Source organism: Salmo salar, chromosome ssa07 (assembly GCF_905237065.1).
Source record: "Salmo salar chromosome ssa07, Ssal_v3.1, whole genome shotgun sequence".
Lineage (NCBI taxonomy): Eukaryota > Metazoa > Chordata > Actinopteri > Salmoniformes > Salmonidae > Salmo > Salmo salar.
This window is the reverse complement of record NC_059448.1, coordinates 37,824,236-37,848,540: the sequence shown is the minus strand read 5'-3', so window position 1 is coordinate 37,848,540 and position 24,305 is coordinate 37,824,236. Positions and strand designations below refer to the sequence as shown.

The 24,305-nt window shown below is 40.9% G+C and overlaps 2 protein-coding genes across 15 annotated transcripts in view; one reads left to right on the top strand and one right to left on the bottom strand.

The window, feature by feature from the left end:
- LOC106609245 (forkhead box protein P2) overlaps positions 1–9,514 on the bottom strand; it is a 118,465-nt gene extending 108,951 nt beyond the window's left edge. For 8 of the 14 annotated variants that reach the window (XM_014207807.2, XM_014207810.2, XM_014207812.2 and 5 more), the window contains exon 1: positions 9,106–9,513. The gene's annotated coding sequence lies outside the window, so the exon portion shown is untranslated. Of the gene's footprint in view, positions 1–9,105 lie in introns of all 14 variants that reach the window. The other 6 variants (XM_014207815.2, XM_014207816.2, XM_014207817.2 and 3 more) reach the window with 1 other exon arrangement.
- Positions 9,515–11,645: 2,131 nt separating this feature from the next.
- On the top strand, positions 11,646–18,461 carry LOC106609244 (uncharacterized). Its single transcript, XM_014207806.2, has 5 exons — positions 11,646–12,046; positions 12,181–13,199; positions 13,777–13,829; positions 13,910–14,013; positions 14,517–18,461. Exons 2-5 carry the CDS (start codon positions 12,430–12,432, stop codon positions 17,565–17,567), a joined length of 3,978 nt encoding a protein of 1,325 aa, XP_014063281.1. The 5' UTR covers positions 11,646–12,046; positions 12,181–12,429; the 3' UTR covers positions 17,568–18,461.
- Positions 18,462–24,305: the final 5,844 nt, after the last annotated feature.

Here is a 24,305-nt window from a genome sequence, read left to right as displayed (position 1 = left end):
TGTGTGTGTGTGTGTGTGTGTGTGTGTGTGTGCTTGTGTGTGCACGGGTGTGTGGCTGTGCAAGAAAGATGAGGGGTGATCGTCTGAATTTAGGTAATGTACAGTACACATATAAGAAATATATGTGAAGTGTTTTTTTCCCCAAGCGAAAGGTTGCAGTGCCTTGAAGGCTCAAATGATCAACCAGTAAATGACAGGTTTTAACGATAATAATGTCATGTTCCATGTCCTTATAATACACCTATCTGCAATTCTGTATCAAACAATCCTCCATCATCAATCTGTTATTTTCACATGCATCTTTCTAAAGTTTGCTATATTTTATTACATTACCGTAAAAATTACAAACTGCAGCCACATAGCAGCCACATAACCTCTCAGAAGCTTTTAATGCCTATACATCGTGTTTAAGCACTTGACCCCTCGCAACATTTGAATTCCCCTCGTCGTTGAGCGAGCGTTTTACAGGCAACCTCTCTCTCTCTCTGATACTTAAGACACATGGACTAATGGCCTAGCCTGGACGTTCCTGTAGATTTTTCTTTCTTTTTTTCCTTCCCAAATTCCAATGACCCCTGTAGGCAACCAGCAACTGCTGAATCCAGTAGAATGTGCTCTCTGAACTGTACAAAAAAGCCCTCAGCCCAAAGAGCACCGTGGAAAACAAAACCTGCCAAGTGTCATTATTTTTACTGTTTGAGTTTGGGGAAAGAAGTGTTGCACAGTGCACACACAGATTGGCATGTAACATTTATGCAGTGGGAAAAGGATACAAATCTCCCCTTCCATCTACTGTACTGTCTATTGCGAAAATAGGCATGGTGATGTTTCTGTTAGCGTACACAATCATCTATTCTAGTACTGATGTACTTCAAAAGAAAATACTATACTGTTTAGTACTAGCATGAAGGCTAAGTAAACATGTAGTAAAGGACTAATAACACACCACCAAATCTGCATCAAACACTTAGCTATATTTGTGTGAATAAACGTTCAAGTAAAATGCCTTATAAGTTGGATAAAAACATAATTTTGAGTTAATGTTCCATTCATTCAAAATGACTTGCTGAGTTTACTTCAATACAGCATTGGTCTGTGAAGATGTAATACTCTATTCAGAGGAAAAGCAACAAGAATGCTATTAGTCTGTGTGACCTCCAATTCAAGAGATTTACAAATATCACACATATCTTTATGCTTAGCCTAAACACAAAAAAATGATCTTTAAATTCTATCAATGTATAAATACAGGCTGCATTCAAGCATTCAAGGGGCCTAATAATACCATAGGCTGTTATTTACATAAAGCGCTGCACTTAGTCAAGATAAACTATTTAAAATGGAGGGCAGAAATATCTCCACAGCAGCTATACAAGGGTCTGGGGATGAAAGAGGGACATTATGCTAACAAGTCAGATTACTGTACACAATAATTTTATCTTTAACGTAAATACCATCCTTGTGTTACGGCGGTGGGGGGGCGTTATGGAAAAGTCACCGGCAATAATATTTTCTACAGGGAACCAAATGGTCCTTATCGGTGTTAGGCGAGCAATTTAGGCCCCCGAACAAAGATGAGTCTTCAAACTCATTCTATTCATCACCGGACATGTAATTACCCTGGGCTCGCAGTCTAGACGTTACCGCTTTCACAGAATTTAAGACCCCATCTCTCTGCAATGCCACCGCCACAGAGCACGCCGCTCTCTCTCCTCTCACCCTCCCCGAGCACCGGCGAACGTTAAATCTGCCAGCAGATAAATTAACGAAGAACGCAATAAAACGGACACAATGAGAAGAACTTTATCCTCCCTGCTGCTAAATGAGATTTCTTTGAAATGCAGATCAGTGGAGCTAGATTAGTGAGTTTTAGCTGCTGTCAACATCATAACAAAATACAAATGTGATTGTTCGGCCGGGGCCTTATCTCCTTGCTTCCATCTGCTGCCTCGTTATTTACTCTCCTTGATTTACTATGCAGATCTAAATAAGTCGCATCAAAAGGAGGGCTTACTGCACAATGGATTCTTAAGCTTCTACATCAAGGTATTTGAAACCGTAGTCACATAAAAAGGCTGCCCATCAAAGGCCCATCTCTAATGAACTCCTGTATCAGAGGGGGTTTGTGTCTGTTTTTAATGCTGCCTGTCTGGCTGCTTGTGTGAAGGGAAAGAGGAAGTGCTACAAATCAGAACAACCCACAGCTATTGGAGGAGTAGCTCTGTAGGGCCACATTAGACCAGCTCACTACATGGGGCCAATACAACCCCAGGTCTGTCAAGACTACTGGAGACAGTGGAATAGAGTGGGATAGAATAGAATATATTCTATTACACATTGGCTTCACAGTATCAACATCAGCAACACTTCAACATTAAGTGCCTCAAATACCTCATTATCACCAGAGAATGGAGGACAGATGGAAAGACAAGGCAATAAACATTGTTTCTGGACGCATGTCAGTCCATTTCTCTCAAGGAGCATAACATCCAAACGCAAGAATGAGCCATATCAAGTTCCCTGCTCTAATTCTGCACAGAGAAACACTAATCTTCCAAGCTTTCGAACAACGTTCAGGCAATAACCTTTAATTTCATGGCGCATTTGTTACATTCAGCCACACAGACCAGATTATAAACGAAACCTTCAAGACTTCGCGAAAAAGAACTGCATTAAAAAGATCACAATCTTCATTCCCGTCTCGGTTTTAATGTCGGGATCCAGCAAGCATGCGGTTTAGTTTACCAAAGAACAATTAGCCCCTGAGTCCAAGCAGACCCTGGCACATGTGGTTGAGAGGCAAGAGCCACAGGGGCACACCAGATGATGGGTGGGTTGGGAGGGAAGCGTGTGGCGCGTGGCAGCCACGCGTGTGCCTGTCATTGGCTCCTGGGCATGTCCTGCCTCGCCGCTACTCTCACAGGGAGAGAGAGCGACAGAGACAGAGAACGAGAGAGTAGAGAGAGAACGCCTTCTCTTCCCTGTCCAGTAGTCTCTGGGACCCACTCCATTCTCTTCGGAATTGCAGGCAACCTTCCAGATAGAGAGCTTACAACATCGGAGGCATCCTATGGCTTCCCTACAGAAACCCTCCATCCCTCGTTCTCTCTCTTGGTATTTTCCCTTTTCTCTTTGTCCCGTGCCAAGTGGGCCCAGTGCCAGTCGCATTTGCAACCACGAGGGACCACTACCTTTTTTTTCTTGTCTAATGAAATGACAAAACAACAGATTTACATATGCAGAAACAGGTGTTGTAACAGGTTTGACTCCTCTTGACCTAAACCATGTTAGAAGGGAAAGAATGCACAAAAAAAAGTTTATTAGCAACAGCTGCCCGAAGGTATTTAGGCTCTGATGGGCACTCAAGTCTACACCATCTGCCTTGCTGGTTGCCAGAAGTGACAATCGAAATCAAAAACCCACCCATCAAATATCATAAAAATAAACCATTGTGTTGCTGCGCCCATATGTTGTGGCCATTTCTTTTATAAAAGTGGCTGAATGAAGGCTCATGGCCCTGTCGTCCAGGGAAACCCTACAAGCCACACAGTAGCCCGTAATTACTCTCAACCAATCCCCTCTGTTCTAACCAGAGCACTGCGTCAGCATCTCACATCATCATGTCCAAGTCCATCCCTCTGAAATGACAGGAAATAAAACTATGGCGCTATGACAAAAGGACTAGGCCTACTGTCCAAGTACAAGTTTGAGGAAACTCTATAGCGGGCAAAATGTTGGTATGAAGTGTTACTAATAGCTAGCTAGTAAATAGCTTATAAGCTTGTAATGTCACCTCTGTGTTATACATTGGCAAGTCATTAAAGTATTCATACTATTAGAATGTGCTAATAGGACTCAGAGAAATTTATGATCTAATCAACTAGCCAACATGCAGTAGATATTATAATGTGGCCATGATATCAAAAACACAACAACAAATAGCTAGGCATATTTCAGAAAATTGCCTCCCTTTTATATCACTGTAAAATATCATAGCCAAGAATGTCATTTTTGTCCTTTAAAGTGTGTCCATGTATTTCTGAAAGACAAAAGCTGTAAAAGCCTTATTGTTTTTTTTCTCCCTGGCTGTTTTTATGTTGACGAGCCAGCGAGACAGAAGGAACAAACCTGAGACAGTCGTGACCCTGCCAGAGTGTTGTAACTTGTTCTAGAGCAACGCCGGCAGAAGGCAGCACCATATGCCCCCAGCCCCGAGCTTGATGCTCTTTCTGCAGCCTAATGTGCCTGTCAAAAAGCATTACCCTCACAAATCCTGTGTTTTTACAACATGTTTGAAATAAACAGTTTTTTTGCCATCTTTCTCTCTCCAACAGAATTGTCCACAGAGACACACAGCACCAATGAGAGGAAGGTCAGTGTTTGTTTGTGTTCCTGCTGTTTGAGCAGCACATGCCTGCTTCAAATCAATACTAGCCATTCCCTCCCTTTTTCCTAGAACTTCAATGAGGCCCAGATGTTTAAAAAGCCATGTTAATTTGACCAACAATATAATCAGATTGTAAGATGAAGCTAGCACTCAGATCTAGACATGACTTATTCCACAATTTTGTGAACGTGACCTGTTTCTCAATTAACCGTTTAACAATTGTAGAGTTAGGACAATAGCCCTGCTATTTCTCAATCTGTCTGATGTGAGTAGTTGTTTGCAGTGATACAGACAGGCTTGTGGCAGATTTCGCCTGAGTGATGGTGACCTTGCCATTCACTATGAGTGACCATCCATCTTTGATTCAGGGCAAGACCCTGCAACCAACACATTCTTTCACACCAGCCCAGTACACTGTCCCTTCTTTCTCCATCCAACCGTGACTTAAAGAAACGCAAACGCTGTCATTCCTTTACACTGCTGTGACCATAGCATAGAGCAGGGATGGGCAACTCCAGTCCTCGGGGGCCTGATTGGTGTCACACTTTTGCCCCAGCCCCAGCTAACACACCTGACTCCGATAATCAACAAATCATGATCTTCAGTTTAAAATGCAATTCGTTTAATCAGTTGTGTTTGCTAGGGATGGGGGAAAAAGTGTGACACCACTCCGGGCCACTGAGGACTGTCATCCCTGTCATGTAGAGTAAATAAGTGTTGGCTGCACAAAACAGGGGAAAATGTGAACAGGAAGTGATCCAAAACGATCAAATCTATTCTCGTTTGGCAATCAAACCACTAAAAGAGACATCGCACAATTTCATAGATAATGCAGGTTGAAACGCAGCAAGTGCACGTATTAGGTAGAACTAATGGCCTTTTAAAGGGTCAACCGGTGGATCAATTGTCAAGGTCTAGGTCATGATCAAGCATCTACTGCTAGGCCTTAGCCGATACAGCAGGACTGCATTGGTAGACTGCAATGGTAACAATGCTTTGTTGGTTAGTGGTAAAGCAAGTTTGTTTACATCAGTCACAGGTCTGGCTGCAGTTTGCAGGTTCTATTCTTTGTCAAAGTACAGGAGTCGTTATGAGGTTTTGGGAACCCGCTGAACCTGCAGTTCACATGTTTTTAGTCATTTGTTTGTAGTGCAACAACCCTGAGATCGTGGCATGGTGACGTACAAGGTGATATTTAGAAGCCTTGCTATCTTAGAAACATGGCATTTAGGACTGTTATACATAAATATAAATATTGGCAAGTGTTTCAAACTGACAAGTGAGAACGGTTATCAGCATCCCATCGTTCTAAAATGAGTCATAACGCAATGAGCAACGAGACACTCCTCCAAACTTGTCCGGAAAGTAAAATAAATGCTCAGCGTAAAAATAAACACGTCGGGGTTGAGACTTGTTTCAAAGACAACACTTAACACAGCCTTAAGTCTTGAGTCAGACTGCAATCTCAGTTTAATCCAGATCCCCTGACCCCACCCAAAACAGCTTTTCTTGGCCAAAAGTCACAGTGTTTCTTACCCACAACAGCAGAAAGTCCAGCTTATAGAAGTGACCCAGAGCGTAACTAAAAAAAGTCTGAGCTCTCTGCCTCTTAGTTACTGTGGCACACAAAACACCATTACCATTATGTGGATTATTACAGTGCCTGGGGGCCTCTTAAGCATGTTATATACTCTTTTATCTTAAGAAGTCAATCTCTTCTAGGCTGACAGCTAGCAGCATATGATCCAGGTAAACAAATACTTTTTCGCAGCACAAAAGTGCCATTAAAGGCCAAAACTGTCAAAACAAATTCCATTCTTACTGAAGGGAGGGAGGGAGGGAGAAAAAAAAGACTTGATCACCTCTGGTTGCTTTAACTTGCATGGAGGTTGTCATGGAAACATTTCTATGGAGTTAACAGGATAAAAACAGAAAGCTTTCCAGTTTAATTGCCATTAGACTTAGAGAGCAGAGTTGACTTGCCCATACATTAAAACACAGACAGAGTACAGGGCTCATATATAGACAAATGCAACTATGGTGCTCCATCCTTTTGTTGTTTCTTTTTTTTCCCCCAAAACAGAGCAACACCTCTAAGGTTAAGCAAGCAGACAGTTTTATTAAAAAAAATATGATGTTGGGTGGTGGTATGATACAAAAGCTAAGAGAGAGGCTGGAGTTCAGTTAAATGAAAAAGTAGGTATTTGTTTCAAAGTTGCTATGTAATAAATTAAAAATAAAACAATATGTACTTTATTTAAAACACAGACTGCACAACATGACATGTCCTTTGAATGATTTAAATGAAGACTCAATATACATGCAAAACAGAACAAGTCATCTACTATTTCTCAGTTAGTAGCATACATCATGCATTAACCTGTGTGACTGGTTGGCTGAAATCTTAAACTTAAAGGTGCAATATGCAGAAATCACTCCGCCATTTCTTGTTTGCTAAAATTCTAATAGTTCACCTAATTACAGCTTATGTGACAAAACAACATTGTATAGTGAAGATTGTAGAGAATCATTGTACCATCTAAACCGCTGTGGAATATATTTTCAATAACCAAAAATATTGTATTTTCAGCTGTTTGAAGCTGGTGTACAAAACCGAAAGTAAAATATGCAAACGCGAACAGATCTACCGCTTTTTAGACTTGCTTTCAATGAGAATGACAGATCTAGAACTCAAATTTCTATGTGGTTTTTGTCAGGTTACCCAAAAAGTTATATATGGCAGCTTCAATTTTGATAAATGATTAAAAGGTATGATAAACGTATACTTATTAATCCTTGGAAGGACATTCATTTTCATATTACCATAATGTAGCAGCAAACCACAAAATGATAAATGCAGCAATCAGAAAATGGATGCAGAGTGGCACAATAATAAGTGCTGTGTGCTACTAATGCTGGCCAGATACCATTTGTCCACATTCAACCATATAGCCTTGACGCAGACAGCAGAGTGAAATATTAGGTTACTTTCCCAAATGTAAACTTCAACAACAAACTAAAAAGCACTGAAACAGGGCCTCAACAGCTACAGACTTATATAGTTCCTACCAGGCAATGATTACAAAGGTTCCAAACAAGGGGCTGATAGGGTATGGTCCTAAAATATTTCCCAACAGGCATTGAAGGGCAAAAGTGGAGTGATGAAACAGTGGAGCACACCTGCATTTCAGGCTGGGGAACACCTGTGCACCCACGGCTTGAACAAAAGGGTTCAGTCCTGTTAATGCCACCAGGGGTGAAAACTGATCCAAGGGCATGCGTAGGGGTGCAGCACCGAGGGAACCTTGTTAGCGTTTCTATAAGAAAAAAAGCTACACCTAGGCTATCGATTTAGGTGCAGTGCTAACTAAAGTAGTGAGGTGCTTTAGTGTTTTTAGGGAGGCCCATAACCGATGTGTCGAAACCCATCGTCCAAACTACAAGTCCATCACGCTCATTAAGAACTATGAGGATAATGCTGAAACTGGTCTCTCGTTTTATACCTGGACTATGAAGATATGGAATATGCTGTAGCTAGGAATGGAGCGAGAATGTAAACGGTAAGGTGTTAACCATTGATCTTCATCATCATCCCCATCAACAACTAGCTATACTATTATACATTTGCTTTCATTTTAAGCATTGGTAGTCTGAGCAGCAACAGTAGTAATGTAGTAGTAACTGTAGTGTAAAAGGAACAGCAGATAATAGTAATATAGTAAAGTAAGTTACTGTAGTAGTACTATAGTAGTATTAGGCATAGGTGATGATAATCGTAAGAATTGTGGCACAACTGATAACGACACTACAAAAATGTCTCATTACCACAGATAGTAAACTAGATTGCAATACATTATTATCAATGAATCAGTTATAATAGCATAACTTTTAGTTTTAGAGAAAATACTTTCCCAATAATTGCATATTAATATGATAGTGGTGAATGCTGTACTTTCCAAATTATAATTGGAACAATGGCCAAAAATAAATGTATCTGCATTTCAAACTTTGATTGTTACATTTAAATGAGAATACTTTGAGATTCCATTCCAGTGAATAAATGTGACTATGACTATTACGTACATTTTTTTATTAATTCGCCTAACCTATAGGATATTTTATGAGTAGATCAAAAACATCAGAATACGTTAATGCATCTCTGAATTGGTAGGCTACTTTCAACTGGTTGCCTACAACTATTCTATCTGACTTTTCAACCTACGCAAAAATGTTGTTCATAACGTTTTATTGTTTTTAAGTGCTAATGGAAATACGTAGGTCCATCTTTGATATACTGAAATGAAAGATGCATAGGATACATTGTTGCATATCGGCTTCAGCGAGTCAGTGGTCATCTATAGAAGAGTTCTATCCTCCCTATTGGCTGCACACGCCGGACAGTGTTGCGTGAGGGTCCTTGGCAACGAAAAAGCACAGCCGACTATTGGGTGACGTACACGACAAGAAACAAACATGAAATATGTTATATATATATATATATATATATATATATATATATATATATATATATATATATATATATATATATATACACACCCATATGCAATATATAGTTGTTGGGATGATTTGAAGTTGTTCACAATCATCCGCACAAACTATGGCTTCATAAGTTCAGTTAGTAGACAGCAATAATCGATAAAGAGAATCAGTGAAACTCAAGAGGGTGGAAAGAAATAAACACTTTGGTTCAAACTTACCAAAACGCAGCGTTATTTCCTATAGGAAAACAAGAGCCTCCAGGTGAGAAGAAGTCGGTGTACGTTCAGCTTCAAGAAATCTTCACACGTGACTGTACAAGTAACCATAAAGCAGAAAAAATGAACAACAAGCCGTAGAGTAAATAAAAGCTAAAATATTCCTCCGTTGGCTCTGCACTCAGAGATACAAGCGTTGTCTTGCGCTCCTGCTGTCTTCAGTCAATGCTGCTGTTATTACTAATGTAACAGAAAAAGCAGTACACTGAGTCCTGTTTGAATGCTCTCGCATGACGCGTAATGCGAAGAAGTAGCTTGTTTTTGCAATGCGATTCAATACATCAAGATGTATTCCACGAACTATTTTGGACTAGCTTATTAGAATGCAGCCCCAGGGGAGGCACTTACCCGGAGTTGAATCTTGTTATTTTTCGGAGTCCTACGACCCCATGTGACGTCATGTCCACCTGCTATGTAAACAAAAAACTATTTGCAAGTTATATGTATGTTCCTTTTTGGAAGTCAAAGATAAGCAGACAGTCCCATTTCCATATAAATCGTGTTCCAGATGAAGCCAGCTCCGAGATCTATACAGTTGGCCACTGGAGAAAGACAATAGTGTGAAAAATGAAATATTTTAATATCCTAATAAGGTGTAATCTATTCTAAAATAAACATATGCATTGCTACTTGTAGACTAACCTACTGATCTTAAACAGATATGAATCAATGTGAGCATCAACACGGATGTTTATTTGGAAGGTATGTGCACACCATGGAAATAAATTATGTAGACAACAAACAGCAATTACTAAAACGTTTAGTGCACATTTACTAACTAATCAGTCCCAAATAAGGGTGTATATTGGTAATGTCAGTGCAAAGAAAATGCATTAGCAAAAATATATAGCCTAACGGTTTGTTATAATATTTTTGTTCATTTAACTCTTTTGAAAGGAGAATTTATATAGGCCCACTGTTTACTAGATTTTCATGTGCAGAATAAACATGTTAAAATAGGCTATGATTCATGATGAGATTAGACAAACACACAAACTCATCAGAATAAGCTATACATATATTGTTGGAATGTAAATGGTGACGACGTTTGATCGTTTGATCTATTGATGTGTGATCAATATACTTAATAGTCATCTTTGTGCCATTGCAGTTTGATCAGTCTTGTTTGTAAACATTTCAAATTGGACCAGTGCTAGACATCAATATATTAAGAAATATCTTAATGTTTTAAACCTTTATAAATGTTAAAGCTATTTGCTATAACGCATTGTCTGCTCCTCACTGCAATGAACCTACATTGACCGGTGTGGACCGGAGAAATTGACGTTCAAGGTCTGACCTGCTGTACGTTACGTTTATTTACTCTCCCTATAGATAAAATATTGGGTGAAAATTGTTTATTTTTACCTATACAGGAAAAACACATTTTCCTTAATGCACGTATATATATTTTAAATTATAAAGTCGGCGTAATGAAACTGAAACAAATTTGTATTGATTAAAAGCTTGATTGAAATCATTTGCATCCGTTTTTATGTGTAAAAAGAAGGTACATTAATTTCAATGTGACGTTCAAACCTCTGCTTTGTTTAAATGTCAGGGATATGCTTTTAGTATTTTATTGTTCCGTTTTGTTATGCACAAAAAATGAACAATACTCTTACTTTAAAAACAAATATTACATATCATTGTCAAACGTGTAAACAATTTCAAACTTGCAATTCACACCAGTTAATCTGCATGTGCAGATATGAGAAATATATAAAAGGGAATAGTGTACATTCAAAATGATATAAATTCATTTAGATTTTATAAACGGTATCAACGATTAAGATTAAAATCTTTAAATTGTTTAAAATACAATATATTTTTCGTAAAAGATCCAATTCCATGACATTTTTGAAGATTCTAAGTGAGATTGAGCATTCCATCATAATTTCTATAAATAGGAGGAAAGAACATTTTGGATGTCATAAAGTATAACAAAAAAAAACCGTATACATTTATGTGTGGAAAATGGTACTTTGCTCCCACCTACTGGTAATGTAGTGTATTCCATTCACACAGGTCACAGGTATGTACTGCATGTCTTATAATAGGAGAGTAAATGTGTGTTGTTTATCTAGCTATTATTGACTTTACCTAACCTAATGCATTTGATGATGTTGAAATGCATATAAGCGATAAAAAGTAATATATGTTGAGGTCAGACATGGTGTGCTGAATAGATGACCTCATGCCGTATCAAAGTACTTGGGCATGGATGAAATCCGCTTTGGTCATACACTGCCATCTACTGATCTGATTATTCAGTACAGTAAATATCATACTCATGTCAGTTTCATCACATTTTATGTAGAAATACCAATGCACTGTTTTGTTGTAATGTTGAAAACAAAACCTGCAAATTCAAGACTAAAAAAATCCATCTAGCCCCAGTAAGAACCTTGCACAAAGAATCCATTGAGAGTGAAACCGGTCTACATACCTGGGCTGTATTGTATAACTAGGCCTACAGCCTGTTGAAAGGGGTATGTTAGATTTACAGGTATACTTACATCTCCTATCTGACAAGATTCAAGGAAGGAAAATGTCATTTTACAAAGTAGATGTTACTCTTACATCACAATCAGAGAGGTGATTGTTTGAGAGCCAGGGAGAGCTTGGCTACTGTACAGTAATTTACCCTGAATTTGCTTTATTTTCTAAGTCCTATCTCCTTGTCCTCACTAACCTGAGACTTGGGGAATTATAGTAGCACGATGGCAAGAGGGTATAGGACAGATCAGGAATCCATTGTTGAGGATTGAGACTTGGCACTGGCTCCACTTTTGATCCATGACTGGAGGACTTTATCGACACTTGCAAGTGACCTGCACGCAACATTTGCGGTCTGAGGAACCATAAACACCGTCCACCGTCGGTAATTAAAAGCAAATTCATCTCATTCTGTCATTTAATATATCTGCACAGATGAGTTCAATATACATTTTTGCCTCTGTCTTAAATTTGTTATATTGTTTTTGTTATTACTGGTATATTTCTTTATTGCAACAGATATGAGAGACGTTATGTTGGGACAGATGGCTGCAGGGGCCAGACTAGCATATTATATGAGACCTATTAATAGGCCTGGCTTACACCACAATATTCAGCTGTAACTGGACCCCATATGTCAAGTCACGTCCTCTCGAGTGTCGTCACAGCGAGGGGCACTCTGGTTCTGTCCTCCCTTCCCAATGTAGACAGACAGCCAGCCCACTGTTGTCTGCAGACGATCCAAGGCCTCTCGGGCCCTCAAACTTCATGGAGGCTCCAGACACCAGAACCTGGGGCAGCAGGGATATTAAAGAGGGGGGAGTGAGGGAGGAAGAGGAGCGAGGAAGCCTCCCCCCACAGAAAAGCGCCATGGACGAGTTGGACGAGTCAGATGGTTCGGAGCCCGAGCCCCCGGCCGTCATCTGTAGGAAGGTGTCCTTTGCTGACGCCTTCGGTCTAGATCTGGTGTACGTCAAGGAGTTTGACAGTACAGACCCGACGGGGGCAGAGGTCGCTGACCCCCCAGACGCCGAGGTCAAAGTTAAAGAACCGGACGAGTATTTCCTGTCATCTTTGTTTACCGTGCCCTCGTCTCCGGAGGAACTCGAACAGAGACTCCAGGATCAGAAGCTGGAGCTGGAGAGCATTGAGTTACTTCCTGGCACCACCGTGCTCAGGGGTATTATCAGGGTGGTGAACCTGTGCTACAATAAATCCCTTTATATCCGGATGACTCTGGATTGCTGGAAGACCAGCTTTGACCTGCTGGCTGAGTATGTCCCGGGCTCCAGCGATGGAACAACGGACAGGTTTGCGTTCAGGCTTACCCTTGTGCCTCCCTTTGAGATGGAGGGCACCAAAGTGGAGTTCTGCCTCAGATACGAGACATCGGTGGGAACTTTTTGGGCAAACAACAGTGACATGAACTATGTGCTGTTCTGCCACAAAAAGGGAGGCAGAGACCTGATAGAGATGGAGCCTCAGCTAGAGGAAGTAAATAACTGGAGAGAGAAGAGAAGCTGTCTGAAAGTCAACAGGTGAGGAGTCATCCCGGCCCTATTCTTGTTCCCGCTGCTGACAGTAAACGGAACAAACACACTATTACTGAAGTATTAAAGAACTAAGTATTAATCACTATAGCATAGACTACAAACAAGTAGTAGTTCTGCCAGCAAATTGAGTAATAGCCTTAAAGCATATTATTATCTCTTAGTGAAATAGGAAAATATTTGATTATTAGTGTGACATATTTATATATATTTTAAAAAATGATGGATCACCACTTGTTGGATTGTTGGAGTTAGCTTTATCAGAGATTTCCATTGTGCTAGGCTACTGTATCAAATAGCTTCCCATGTGATCTAGTGTGAACTTCCCATGGGATCATGTGATCTTCCCATTGGATCTACTGTCACTCCATCTTTCCATTACGTCTGATATTGACTGGGGGAAAAAAACATGTTTCCTTTTTTTTTTTTTACTTTAGGACCAAAAGCTTAACAACCTCTGTGTTTTGATTCTTGAGGAACACTATTACTTTTTTTTTCTCCCCATAACAGTATTGTTTTGCCCCATAACACTTCATGTAATTTGATCTCTCCTCTGTGTTGACAGTAAGATGAACAGCGCTGAGGAGAACCCCGTGGAGACCACTACAGATGCTCCACGTATGTATCGCTCATATTATGTCTGTGAAATGTGAACACCATGCTTGTGGATCTGAGTCTGTGAACCATTTCTTTTCCAGATTCAGCCACACATAGAGCAGAGGGGGCTGCCAGGAAAACAGTGGACAACGCAGAGCATCTGCTCTCTAATTTGCATCATGAGGATTACCATCACAAACATTTGGTGAGGTCAATAATTTGTACTAAAGGGCTGACAAACATTTTGATATGTCCTGGCTGGGGTACTATGCTACTTTCTCATACACATTTTACAGAAAACAGTATTTAACACATTTCTCACCATAAAACACATATAGTTAATACATGTTTGAGCATTATTACCAACCATGCTCTTTCTGCAGTAAGGTATGTCTGTACTTCAGCTAGTTACGCGTGAGTCGGTGTAACCTACTGTACGTGAGGAGGCTGTGAGGCATTTTACATGATACTTGAGAGCATAACATACGTTATTTTATTGCAGTCATCAAAAAAAAAAATTGTATTGCACCCTAAATTCCAATCTCATTGCAATATTCTACAAAAGTTACATATTTGATTTATTGCAATAAGTTAAAATATGTTTTATATTAGTCCTTGTTAGATCAGATGTTAAAACACATTTTAGTGTAGGCAACTAAGTAAGTCCAAACCTAAATATGCCCTTTTCCTTCTCTTGTTGACTGACAGGGGGATAGTCAGAGGAGCAGACGAAGGGCGGCCCGTTCAGCACGAGTGCAGGAATGCTTTTCTCAGCGAGAGCAGGCGGCAAGACGGGAACACATTTCCAATGGGCTACCACATAATGGACTGGAGAAACCACCTTCACTGCCTGACATCAGAATCAAACCCCTAGGGGACAGCGCCTCCAGTCTCCTACGATTACGCCAGAAGAAACAAACCAATGATACCCCTCAAATAATGACATACCACCAGATACCCCTACTATCCCTGGACTGGGGCAAAGATAAAGTGTGGGCGGGGACTCCAGATGAGGATAACATCTGGATTAGAACGAGGACCACAACTCAGCTCACATCAGACAAGTCAGAGGACAATCTGGGAGAACAAACCTCTGTTTGTGATCTGTGGGAAGCCTTTCTCAATGGCACAGACTCCAAAGATACCACCAGTGTGCCAGAGTCTGAATGGCTACAGTCGGCAACTTCAGTTTGCCCGTCAATTGAAACGGAGGATTTTGAGACTTCCTCAAAAGTTGAGAACCAACAGGAGGATGACTTGGACTCAAATACACGAAGATACACACACTGTGCAGTAGATGAACTGCCGTTGGGGGCTCACAATCATGTGATGCCTGTGGTCATTGCCAAGGAGCCACTGTCAAGCTCGGGTGTCACCGTCCCCAGAGACGACAAAGCGTTGGTTTATGATCCTTCCCAAAGGTCAGAGGCTATCCCTGTAACAGAAACTCTACAGGAATCCATTCCCTCGGGCGCTGCAAGGGTGGTCGGGGGCTCTGTTGACAGCACGGCTCAGTGCTACAAGCATGTGGAGGAGGGGAGAGGAAGAAAAGAGGAGCCTTTCACACCATATAAAGCAGAGCCGGTAACAAGCTCTGGGGAGACCGAGACAACAGATATGACAGCAATGGCAGAATCTCAGAATGCCAATACAGTAGATAGAATCTGGCAGGGAGAAAGGCAAGACAAGACGCTTTCTTCCGATGTGGAAGCAGAGGTTAAAGGCAATGTGCACAAAGCAGCTGATGATACTGTGACATTTAGGGAGACAGTCAGAGAAAAGACAGAGGATAAAACAAACACACAGAGCTATGGAGTGGAGGAGGGATTTACACAGGCCTACAAAGAGGATGAGCTATTCAGGCCGAACCAACCAGAGGAAAAAGAATTCACACAAGACCTTACAGAAGAAGATTTGCATAAACAGAGTCAAGCAGTGGAAGATGAATTCAGAATTAACCGAAGAGAGAAAATGTATTTAGAACTGAACCTAACAGAGTTTGAAGAATTCAGGCCGAGTCGAACATATGAAGATGAATTCAGGCTCAATCAAACAGAAAAAGAAGAATCATGCCTGAAACAAACACACAAAGAGGAACTCAGTCCAAACAAATCAGACGAAGTTGGAATCAGACCATTTAATACAGTGGAAGATGAATTAAAACCAAATCAATCAGAGGCAGAGAAATTCAGATCAAATCAAAAAGATAAAGAGGAATCTAGACTGAACCAAACATTCGATGATGAATTCAGCTGGAACCAAACTGAGGTAGAGGAATTAAGACCGAACAAAATTGAGATGGAAGAGGAATTCTCCCCAAGTCATCAAGGCGAAGAAGATGACAGACGGAGCGATACAGACAAAGAATTGCGCCTGAATCATAAAGATGAAGAGATAGACAGAGAGAACCGGACATTTGCTGAAAAATTCAGACCGAACCAAACACCCAATGAAGAATTCAGATCAAACGAATTAGAGGAATTCAGACTGAGTCAGTTTGATGAAGAACAGAGAGACAGAGAGAACCTAGAAGAGGTTGTAGAATTCAGATCCAACCAAACACACGAAGAGGGATTCTGGTCCAATAAAACGCAAGAAGAAGATATCTATCAGAGCTTAAATGAAGAGGAGCTATACAGAGACATTGATATGGATGAAGAATCATCAACACACAACCTAACAGAGCCTGAAGTATATAGGGAAAAGACCACAGGAGAAGTGGAAAAGACCGAAAATGTCATGCCCGAAATGTCCAGAAAGAGAGACACAGGACAGACACATGATGAAATCCGTTTCAAAACTCCAGTAAAGGAGCAAGTTGAGGACTTAACGGACGATACAGCAAACACTCGAAATGAGAGTGAGGACGTGTCAAGAGAAAAGGAAGAAGAGCATGAGGTGACAATGGAAAACGTTGAATGCCCAAGACAAGATGAAGATGGAAAGTCGTCAGAAGGGTCAAAAGAACTTATTATGGAGGATGATAAAGAATCATTTGAAAAAGAAGTCGAGTTAGGTGAAGATGAAGATGAATATTTCAGAGAACAGAAAGGTTTGAATGAGGAAATGTTAGAAGAGGTGTTATATTTGCAGTCGGTTGATAATAGTCCTTTAGCCGAACAAGACAATGAGAAGGAGGAGAAACTGTCAGATGTGCCTGAAGTCGTTCAAAATGTGCCGATCCATCAGACAAAACGTCTCACTAAGAAAGTGGTGACAGACATAGACTCCGAGGTAGATTCTCTCATGAAGGCACGTACAGTTCCCAATTTGACCTTTACACCGAGACAAGGCCTTAGCCAAACTACACCCAGTAGCATTGCAGAGCCCTCTATGGGAGATGTACCTCTTTCAAACAGAGGTACAACTGTCTCCTATCATTCATCGTCTCTAAGCACAAGATTTAACACAGTGGTCAGTGAAGGGAGTGAGTCAGGATTCAGTAAGGGGTCAACCCAAAACCCATCGTCATTAGGGGAGGATCAGGAGACCCTCAGCAGCCGTACGAGCCCTCCTCCCTCTGAGAAAGTGGAGGATGCTGCCAGCACCGTCTCGGCATGGTTGAGGGTGTTCTTTTCTCTCAGTAGCGCAACCAGAGCACTGGTCTATGCCCTTTTGGTTGCAGTGTTTGTCTTTACCACTCTTGTGTATAATTTCCCAGTGTGCTTTGGTCTCTACTTGTTTTCACTATATTGGTGGTGCTGTGTGGCAGATAGGCAACGTGTGACAGGGACTGACAGAATAGATGGAGAGAGGTGAAGTATTTGTGTGTAAAAAATAATAATATTGTGCACGTGCGCATGTGTGTGTATGATTTGGGTAACACTTTACATGAAGTTGCTCTTATACCTGTGTAGTAACACTGTCATTTCAACTGTAGCAACATTGTTGTTATTGTACATAGTACTTCAGTATTAGCTATTGTAATTATAATGCAGTTGTTAATACAATGTTGTTACCAGCGTAATGACAGTGTTACTACAGAGGTATGCGAGCAACTCAATATAAAGAGTTACAATGATTTGTTTTAGTTTGTTGGAGTGTTTTATGGGCCCAATATCAAAAGTGAAAATGTACCAAAGTATTAAAGGGGAATTAAATCCATTATTCCAATAAAGGACAAAAAGGGTCAGCTAAACCGAGTGGGGCATTGGAGTTTTGAAAGTGGAAGTTTCTTTTTTTTTTAAATGTTTTTTTTTCTTCTCAACAATGATAACGTACGAGCTTCAAGAAAAAGCTTTCCAGATTTTCCTCAGCTCTAGAAGCTGACTAAAGATTGCCTCGCATAGTCATTGCTGCACAGTTGTTGAAATGTTTTCATTTAGACTAGCTGATATGTATAGTCATCATAACGCTCCTCTGTAGTGAACTTGAAATGTGTAAGTCACACATCCATGTTGGCAGCAGTTGACTGGGCTGGAGCATACTTTAGGCAGACATATATTACAACATCGCTGTGATCCTGGGAGATCACTGACTGTCCCCTATCTGACCTATCTTTCTCAGACTTGTAGCCTAAGGTCAAATGGACTGCACTTTTTCATAATTTAATCATTGTAAGGATTGGAGATGATGATGATGATGATGATGATGATGATATAAGTTGTGTGATTTCTGTGGCTTTGTCTTTCCATTAAAAGTCCTTGTATTTGACTTTGACAGACTACATTTTTCTGGCAAATTTTTTGCCTCCTTATGTTAGACATTGCATAAGTTTTCAGGAATTCCACTAAAGTTTCACAAAAACGTTTTCCTGAGTATTATTAATCATGATATGAAGAGACAGAAAGTACACTGCAATAGCTTCTTGTAAAGTGGTGGACGTGATATGCCTTCCGTTGCCCAAGTCCCCAAGTGCTTGCTGTCCTCAGACGAACCATAGTGGGTCGGTAGTGCTAAATCACAGGAGAGTTGGCAGGTGATGTACTGTAAGTGGGTTCATCATGACTTACTTGAGGGTTGGGTTTTGATTTCGAATAACGCTCACTTGCCCACTAACATGGGATACACAGCTGCGGTGATTGCGCTTTAACCAATCCTGCTGCAGGCACAATTCACACATTTTTTTTTACTTGAGACATACTGCACCAAACACCTTAGCTAGACGTAAGATTGTGTGAATAAGTCCTCCTCTTCAAAAACCTAAAAATGTATTACAGATTTTTTTTATTATCTTAGATTCATTCTGACTATTTTGAGGAAGTAATTCTGGCTTTGTTCCTATGGTGTCTCGTGGGGGACAAACATCAGGAACTGCCATATGGAACCACATCCCAAAGACTGAAATCGTGTCACGTGCAAGATTCCAATTCCGAATTCCCGAAATTTCAGATTCTGTCACATGCGGAATCGGTGTGTTCAGTCACTCTTTAAAATGCATGCAGGGCATGCACATACAATTAGGTATGCCTATTGTTGACTCCGTATTCCCATCATCCACCTTCGTGACCTCGTTTAATGAACTGATAAATCACACTGACATCCTTCAGAGTTCAGAAGGAAGTATTCTATGTGCAACTATGTGAATATAGGTGTGTGTGTGTGAGAGAGAGCGAGAGAGAAATAGAAAGAAAGAGAGGGAGAGAGTGTGAAAGATTTGTTTGTGTGTGTGTGTATGCATTAGTGCGTGTGCACGTACTCACCTTTGAGTGTTAGATAAAGCAGGGCTTTGACTGATACTCCAGTAAGGAGAGTCACTTGATCCAGTCTGCTGCATTGTGACTGCTGACCTTTGGTGGGCTGGCGTTGATCCGAGTCCAGGGCTGGCATAGTTGGAGCTGCTCGTCAGGAAACTACTTGGAGGAATCACAGAGTTGCCCGAGCCTGGCTATTCCAACCCAGCCTGGTTCTGCCTACAGGAGAACAAGGAGGACAGATTCAGAATCTGGAAAGCACAGTGGCACTGGCTGCAACGGGTTCACACAGCACAGCTGACCAGAGCACAGGTGACTACAGCACAGGTGAATAAACTCTACACACACAGCTAACTACACTCTACACACACGGCTGACTACACCCTACACACACAGCTAACTACACTCTACACACACAGCTAACTACACTCTACACACACAGCTGACTACACTCTACACACACAGCTGACTACACTCTAACCCGGAAGCCAGCCGCACCAAAGTGTCGGAGGAAACACAATCAAACTGACGACCGAAGTCGGCCTGCAGGCGCCTGGCCCGGCACAAGGAGTCGTTATAGCACGATGAGACTCCCGGCCGGCCAAACCCTCCCCTAACCTGGACGATGATTGGCCATTGATGCGCCGTCCCATAAGTTTCCTGGTCACAGCCGGCTGTGAGACAGCCTGGGATCGAGCCCAAGGCTGCAGTCACGCCTCAGCACTCATTGTTGAATTTACGATTTCCAACTTGTTGTGTAATGTTTATGTCCAATGGCCGATGAGTACCGATATGTTTTATCTATAATTTATCTTCATATGACAAGGATTGAAAAGGATTTGCCAGCAGATTGTCGACTTGATGATGACTGCGTTTGTCTAGCTTGCTAGCTAAGATTTTGAAAGTATGATGTTAACATGATCAGTCCAATCAAAGCTATGGTAGATATAGCGTGATTTGACATCTTTTTATCTGTGGCCAATGACCTTGAGCCTTCTTGGATGGGCACTTCTAATGTAAGTCTATGGCAGCACCCAAGGGGCTTCAATTTCCGAGCTCTACCTGTAGATTTTGAGGTGACGTAGTGTCCCCATGAGTGACAGAACACTGAGCCAATCACGGCTCAACTTGAGAACATTACCAACCCCTATGCTCCGTATTCTTCTGGCTGTATTCTTCTGGCTGCCCCTCCACCATGGAAAGTACTGAGCTAGGCTGAAATACCTGCATTTTGGAGCTGCCTTACTCAAGAAATCAAAAAAGAGACCATGTTTACTTTATTAACTCAATTATGAATTTCTTAAATTGTTTACAAACTGATATGTGACATGTATTGCTTGCACATCTAGTTTAGGCTACAAATGTTTGAATTCTCTTTCAAAAACCATTTGTTCCTAAGTATGACCTGTCCATTTCTTATTTATCTGTCTGTGTTACTGATAGGGCCTACTGGGCAGCATCACTGGTTCTACTTGTACTTATAAGTTTGTATTTATGTTTTAGCGTTTATCAGCATTCGTTACAGTTTATAAATTTTTAGCTCACTAGGCTACAACCATAGCCGTGGGAAGTAGTTTGAGGTTGGGGGTGCTGCGATTTTTTTGTAGAGTTAAAAAAGTTACTGAAGTTGAGGGAGAAGTTGTTGTCCTGGCACCAAATTGTAGGTCACTGACTTCCTTCCTGTAGGCTGTCTCATGGTCACCGGTGATCAGGCCTACCACCGTCATGTCGTAAGAAAACTTGATGATGGTTTTGGAGTCGTGTGTGGCCATGCAGTTGTGGGTGAACAGGAAGGACAGGAGGGGACTAAGCACACACCTCTGTGGGGCCCCCGTGTTGAGGGTCAGCGTGGCAGAGGTAACGTTGCCTACCATTACCACCTGGGGCCCCACAGACGCTGAGCTGTAGTCAATGAACAGCGTTCGCACATAGGTATTCCTCTAATCTAGGTGAGTGAGGGCAGTGTGGAGTGCAATTGAGATTGCATCATCTATGGATCTGTTGAGCGGTGTGCAAATTGTGGGTCTAGGGTGTCTGGAATGCTGGAGTTGATGTGTACCATAACCAGCCTTTCAAAGCACTTCATGATTACAGATGTGAGTGCTACAGGGTGGTAGTCATTGTGGCAGGTAACCTAAGAGTTATTGGGAACAGGAATGATGGTGGTCAGCTTGAGACATGTGGGGATTACAGACTGGGTCAGGGAGAGGTTGAAAATGACCATGATTATGCCTGCCAGCTGTTATGCGTATGCTCTGAGAACGTTCCCAGGAATACCGTCCGACCCCGCGGACTTACGAGTGTTGACCTGATTAAGGTTCACGTCGGCCACAGAGAGCAAGATCACCCAGTCCCATGGGTCAGCGGGGGCCCCCGTGCACGGCTCTGTGTTCTTATTATCGAAGCGTGCATAAAATGCATTCTGTTCGTCTGGTAGAGAGGCATCGTTGAGTAGATCATGGCTGGGTCTTCCTTTGTAATCCGGAATGGACTATAGCCCCTGCCACAGGCGTCGGAGCCTGTGTAGTACGATTCCACCTTGTTCCTATATTGTCATTTTGCTTGTTTGATGGCTCTGCAGAGGTCATAGTCCAAATGCATGTTTGATTACCTTGACCCAAGCTTGGATGCCATTTTGGCCACAAACAGAGACACCAAAAGATGAGCCACCATAGGAAGAAAAACTGTCTTTGACCAAAGGTTGTTGGCTTTGACCCAAATTATATGATAGATATAATGACTAGGCTGAAATACAGTGTAAAATGTGGGTCGATGCTGTTGTTAATCTGAAGTGCTTTTAATGATTAGAATGATTGAAAATTATGGTTTGCCTCATTCAACCTATTCTATAAGATTTGTCTGAAATTAAATAAATTCGAAACATCAATGTGATTTTTTAAATTGAATGAAAGCTTCTCAATTGCTTTCAACATGCTTTTGTGCATTGAATAGTGGTGTGGGCAATGTGGGGACGGCAGCCTATCAGAAGTGTTGGGGACGTGGCTTAATGGGGCATGGCTTTCAGTTTGTTATTTTTACCCACCCATGAGAGTGATTATGGTATATTGTCTTCCTTAATCAAATTTCAAACTATGTTGACTGTTTCATAAGTGCATGTGATACTAATTAGCCTACTAAAAGTCTTATGTTTGGAAACATTATTTCAAGTTATTGAACCAACTTAATTTCTTGTTCTACAGGGAATGTATTTAATTGTTTGTAACCAAATTTAAGAAACGTGGATAGGGAATTACAAATGTAAGATGATATTGGAACCCCCCCCAAAAAAGGGTTATATTTACATGCAATATTACTTTGTATTTGTTATTTATTAGGTTTAACCAAAGGGGAAAAGTAAGTTGAGTGTTGAAAGAAATAGGCTGCATCTTCAAATATAGGTTTGGTAATAATCAAACTAAACTGTTGAATTTAATTATATATTTGGTTTCAAAATATTTAGATACCAAATATACCTAATACTTGTAACCAGTTGAATATTTTATTTTTTAGGTTGATTTTTTACAGAACCATCCCACCTCACACGCCCCTCAGGCGGCAGATATTAGATAGGACATGTGTGAGTGAAAGAGAGTGGCCTATAATTGGACAGTAGTTGCCATCATGTGAGAGATATTTTCAGGGATACGTTCCTGTAAAGATTTGGCAAAGGCTTCCTGTCAAGACCCCAAATGCTCTCTCACTCTCTCTTGCTCTGATGTCTGTGTCACGAGGAATTTTCCCAAAAGGATCCTAGGATCCCAAAAGGATCCTTGCAAAAACCAATTCATGGTTTTGGGTAGTCCATTCTTGCTAAGTTGTTCCCCTAGTCAAGGTTTTGTATAATATTTTTAGATCGATCATGTCAGGTTTTGCCATTTGTGTCACGGTTGTCATTGTGTAGAGATGACCAAAACGCAGCGGGAATGTGGATGCTCATCTTTATATTTATTTACATTTACATTTACATTTAAGTCATTTAGCAGACGCTCTTATCCAGAGCGACTTACAAATTGGTGCATTCACTTTATAATATCCAGTGGAACAACCACTTTACAATAGTGCATCTAAATCTTTTAAGGGGGGGGGGTTAGAAGGATTACTTTATCCTATCCTAGGTATTCCTTAAAGAGGTGGGGTTTCAGGTGTCTCCGGAAGGTGGTGATTGACTCCGCTGTCCTAAAGACAACACGAAAAAACAACAAAACAAAGAACGGCAGACGACAGTTTTACAGGCTATACATAGCAGTGCAAAATACAACTACCCACAAAAATCCCAGGTGAAAACAAGCTCCTAATATATGACTCCCAATCAGGAACAACGACGTACAGCTGTTCCTGATCGGGAGCCACACAGACAACAAAGAAATAGACAAACCAGAAAACCAAAACCAGAACATACACTAAAACCCCGAAATACATAAACCAAACACCCCTTTAATACTACACACACAACCCGAACCATATGAAACAAATACCCTTCTGCCACGTCCTGACCAAACTACAATACAAATACTCCCTCTACTGGTCAGGATGTGACAATTTGCCATTTATAGGACTAGGCCTACTTCACACAGCTTTAAGTGGATTTATTGAGTTTATAGTATACAAGCATAATTTATATATATATATATATATATATATATATATATATATATATATATATATATATACCTGTGGATGTATTTCAAGGCCTACCTTCAAACTCAGTGTCTCTTTGCTTGACATCACGGAAAAATCTAAAGAAATCAGTCAAGACCTCAGAAATAAGTTGCAGACCTCCACAAGTCTGGTTCATCCTTGGGAGCAATTTCCAAATGCCTGAAGGTACCACGTTCATCTGTACAAACAATAGTACGCAAGTATA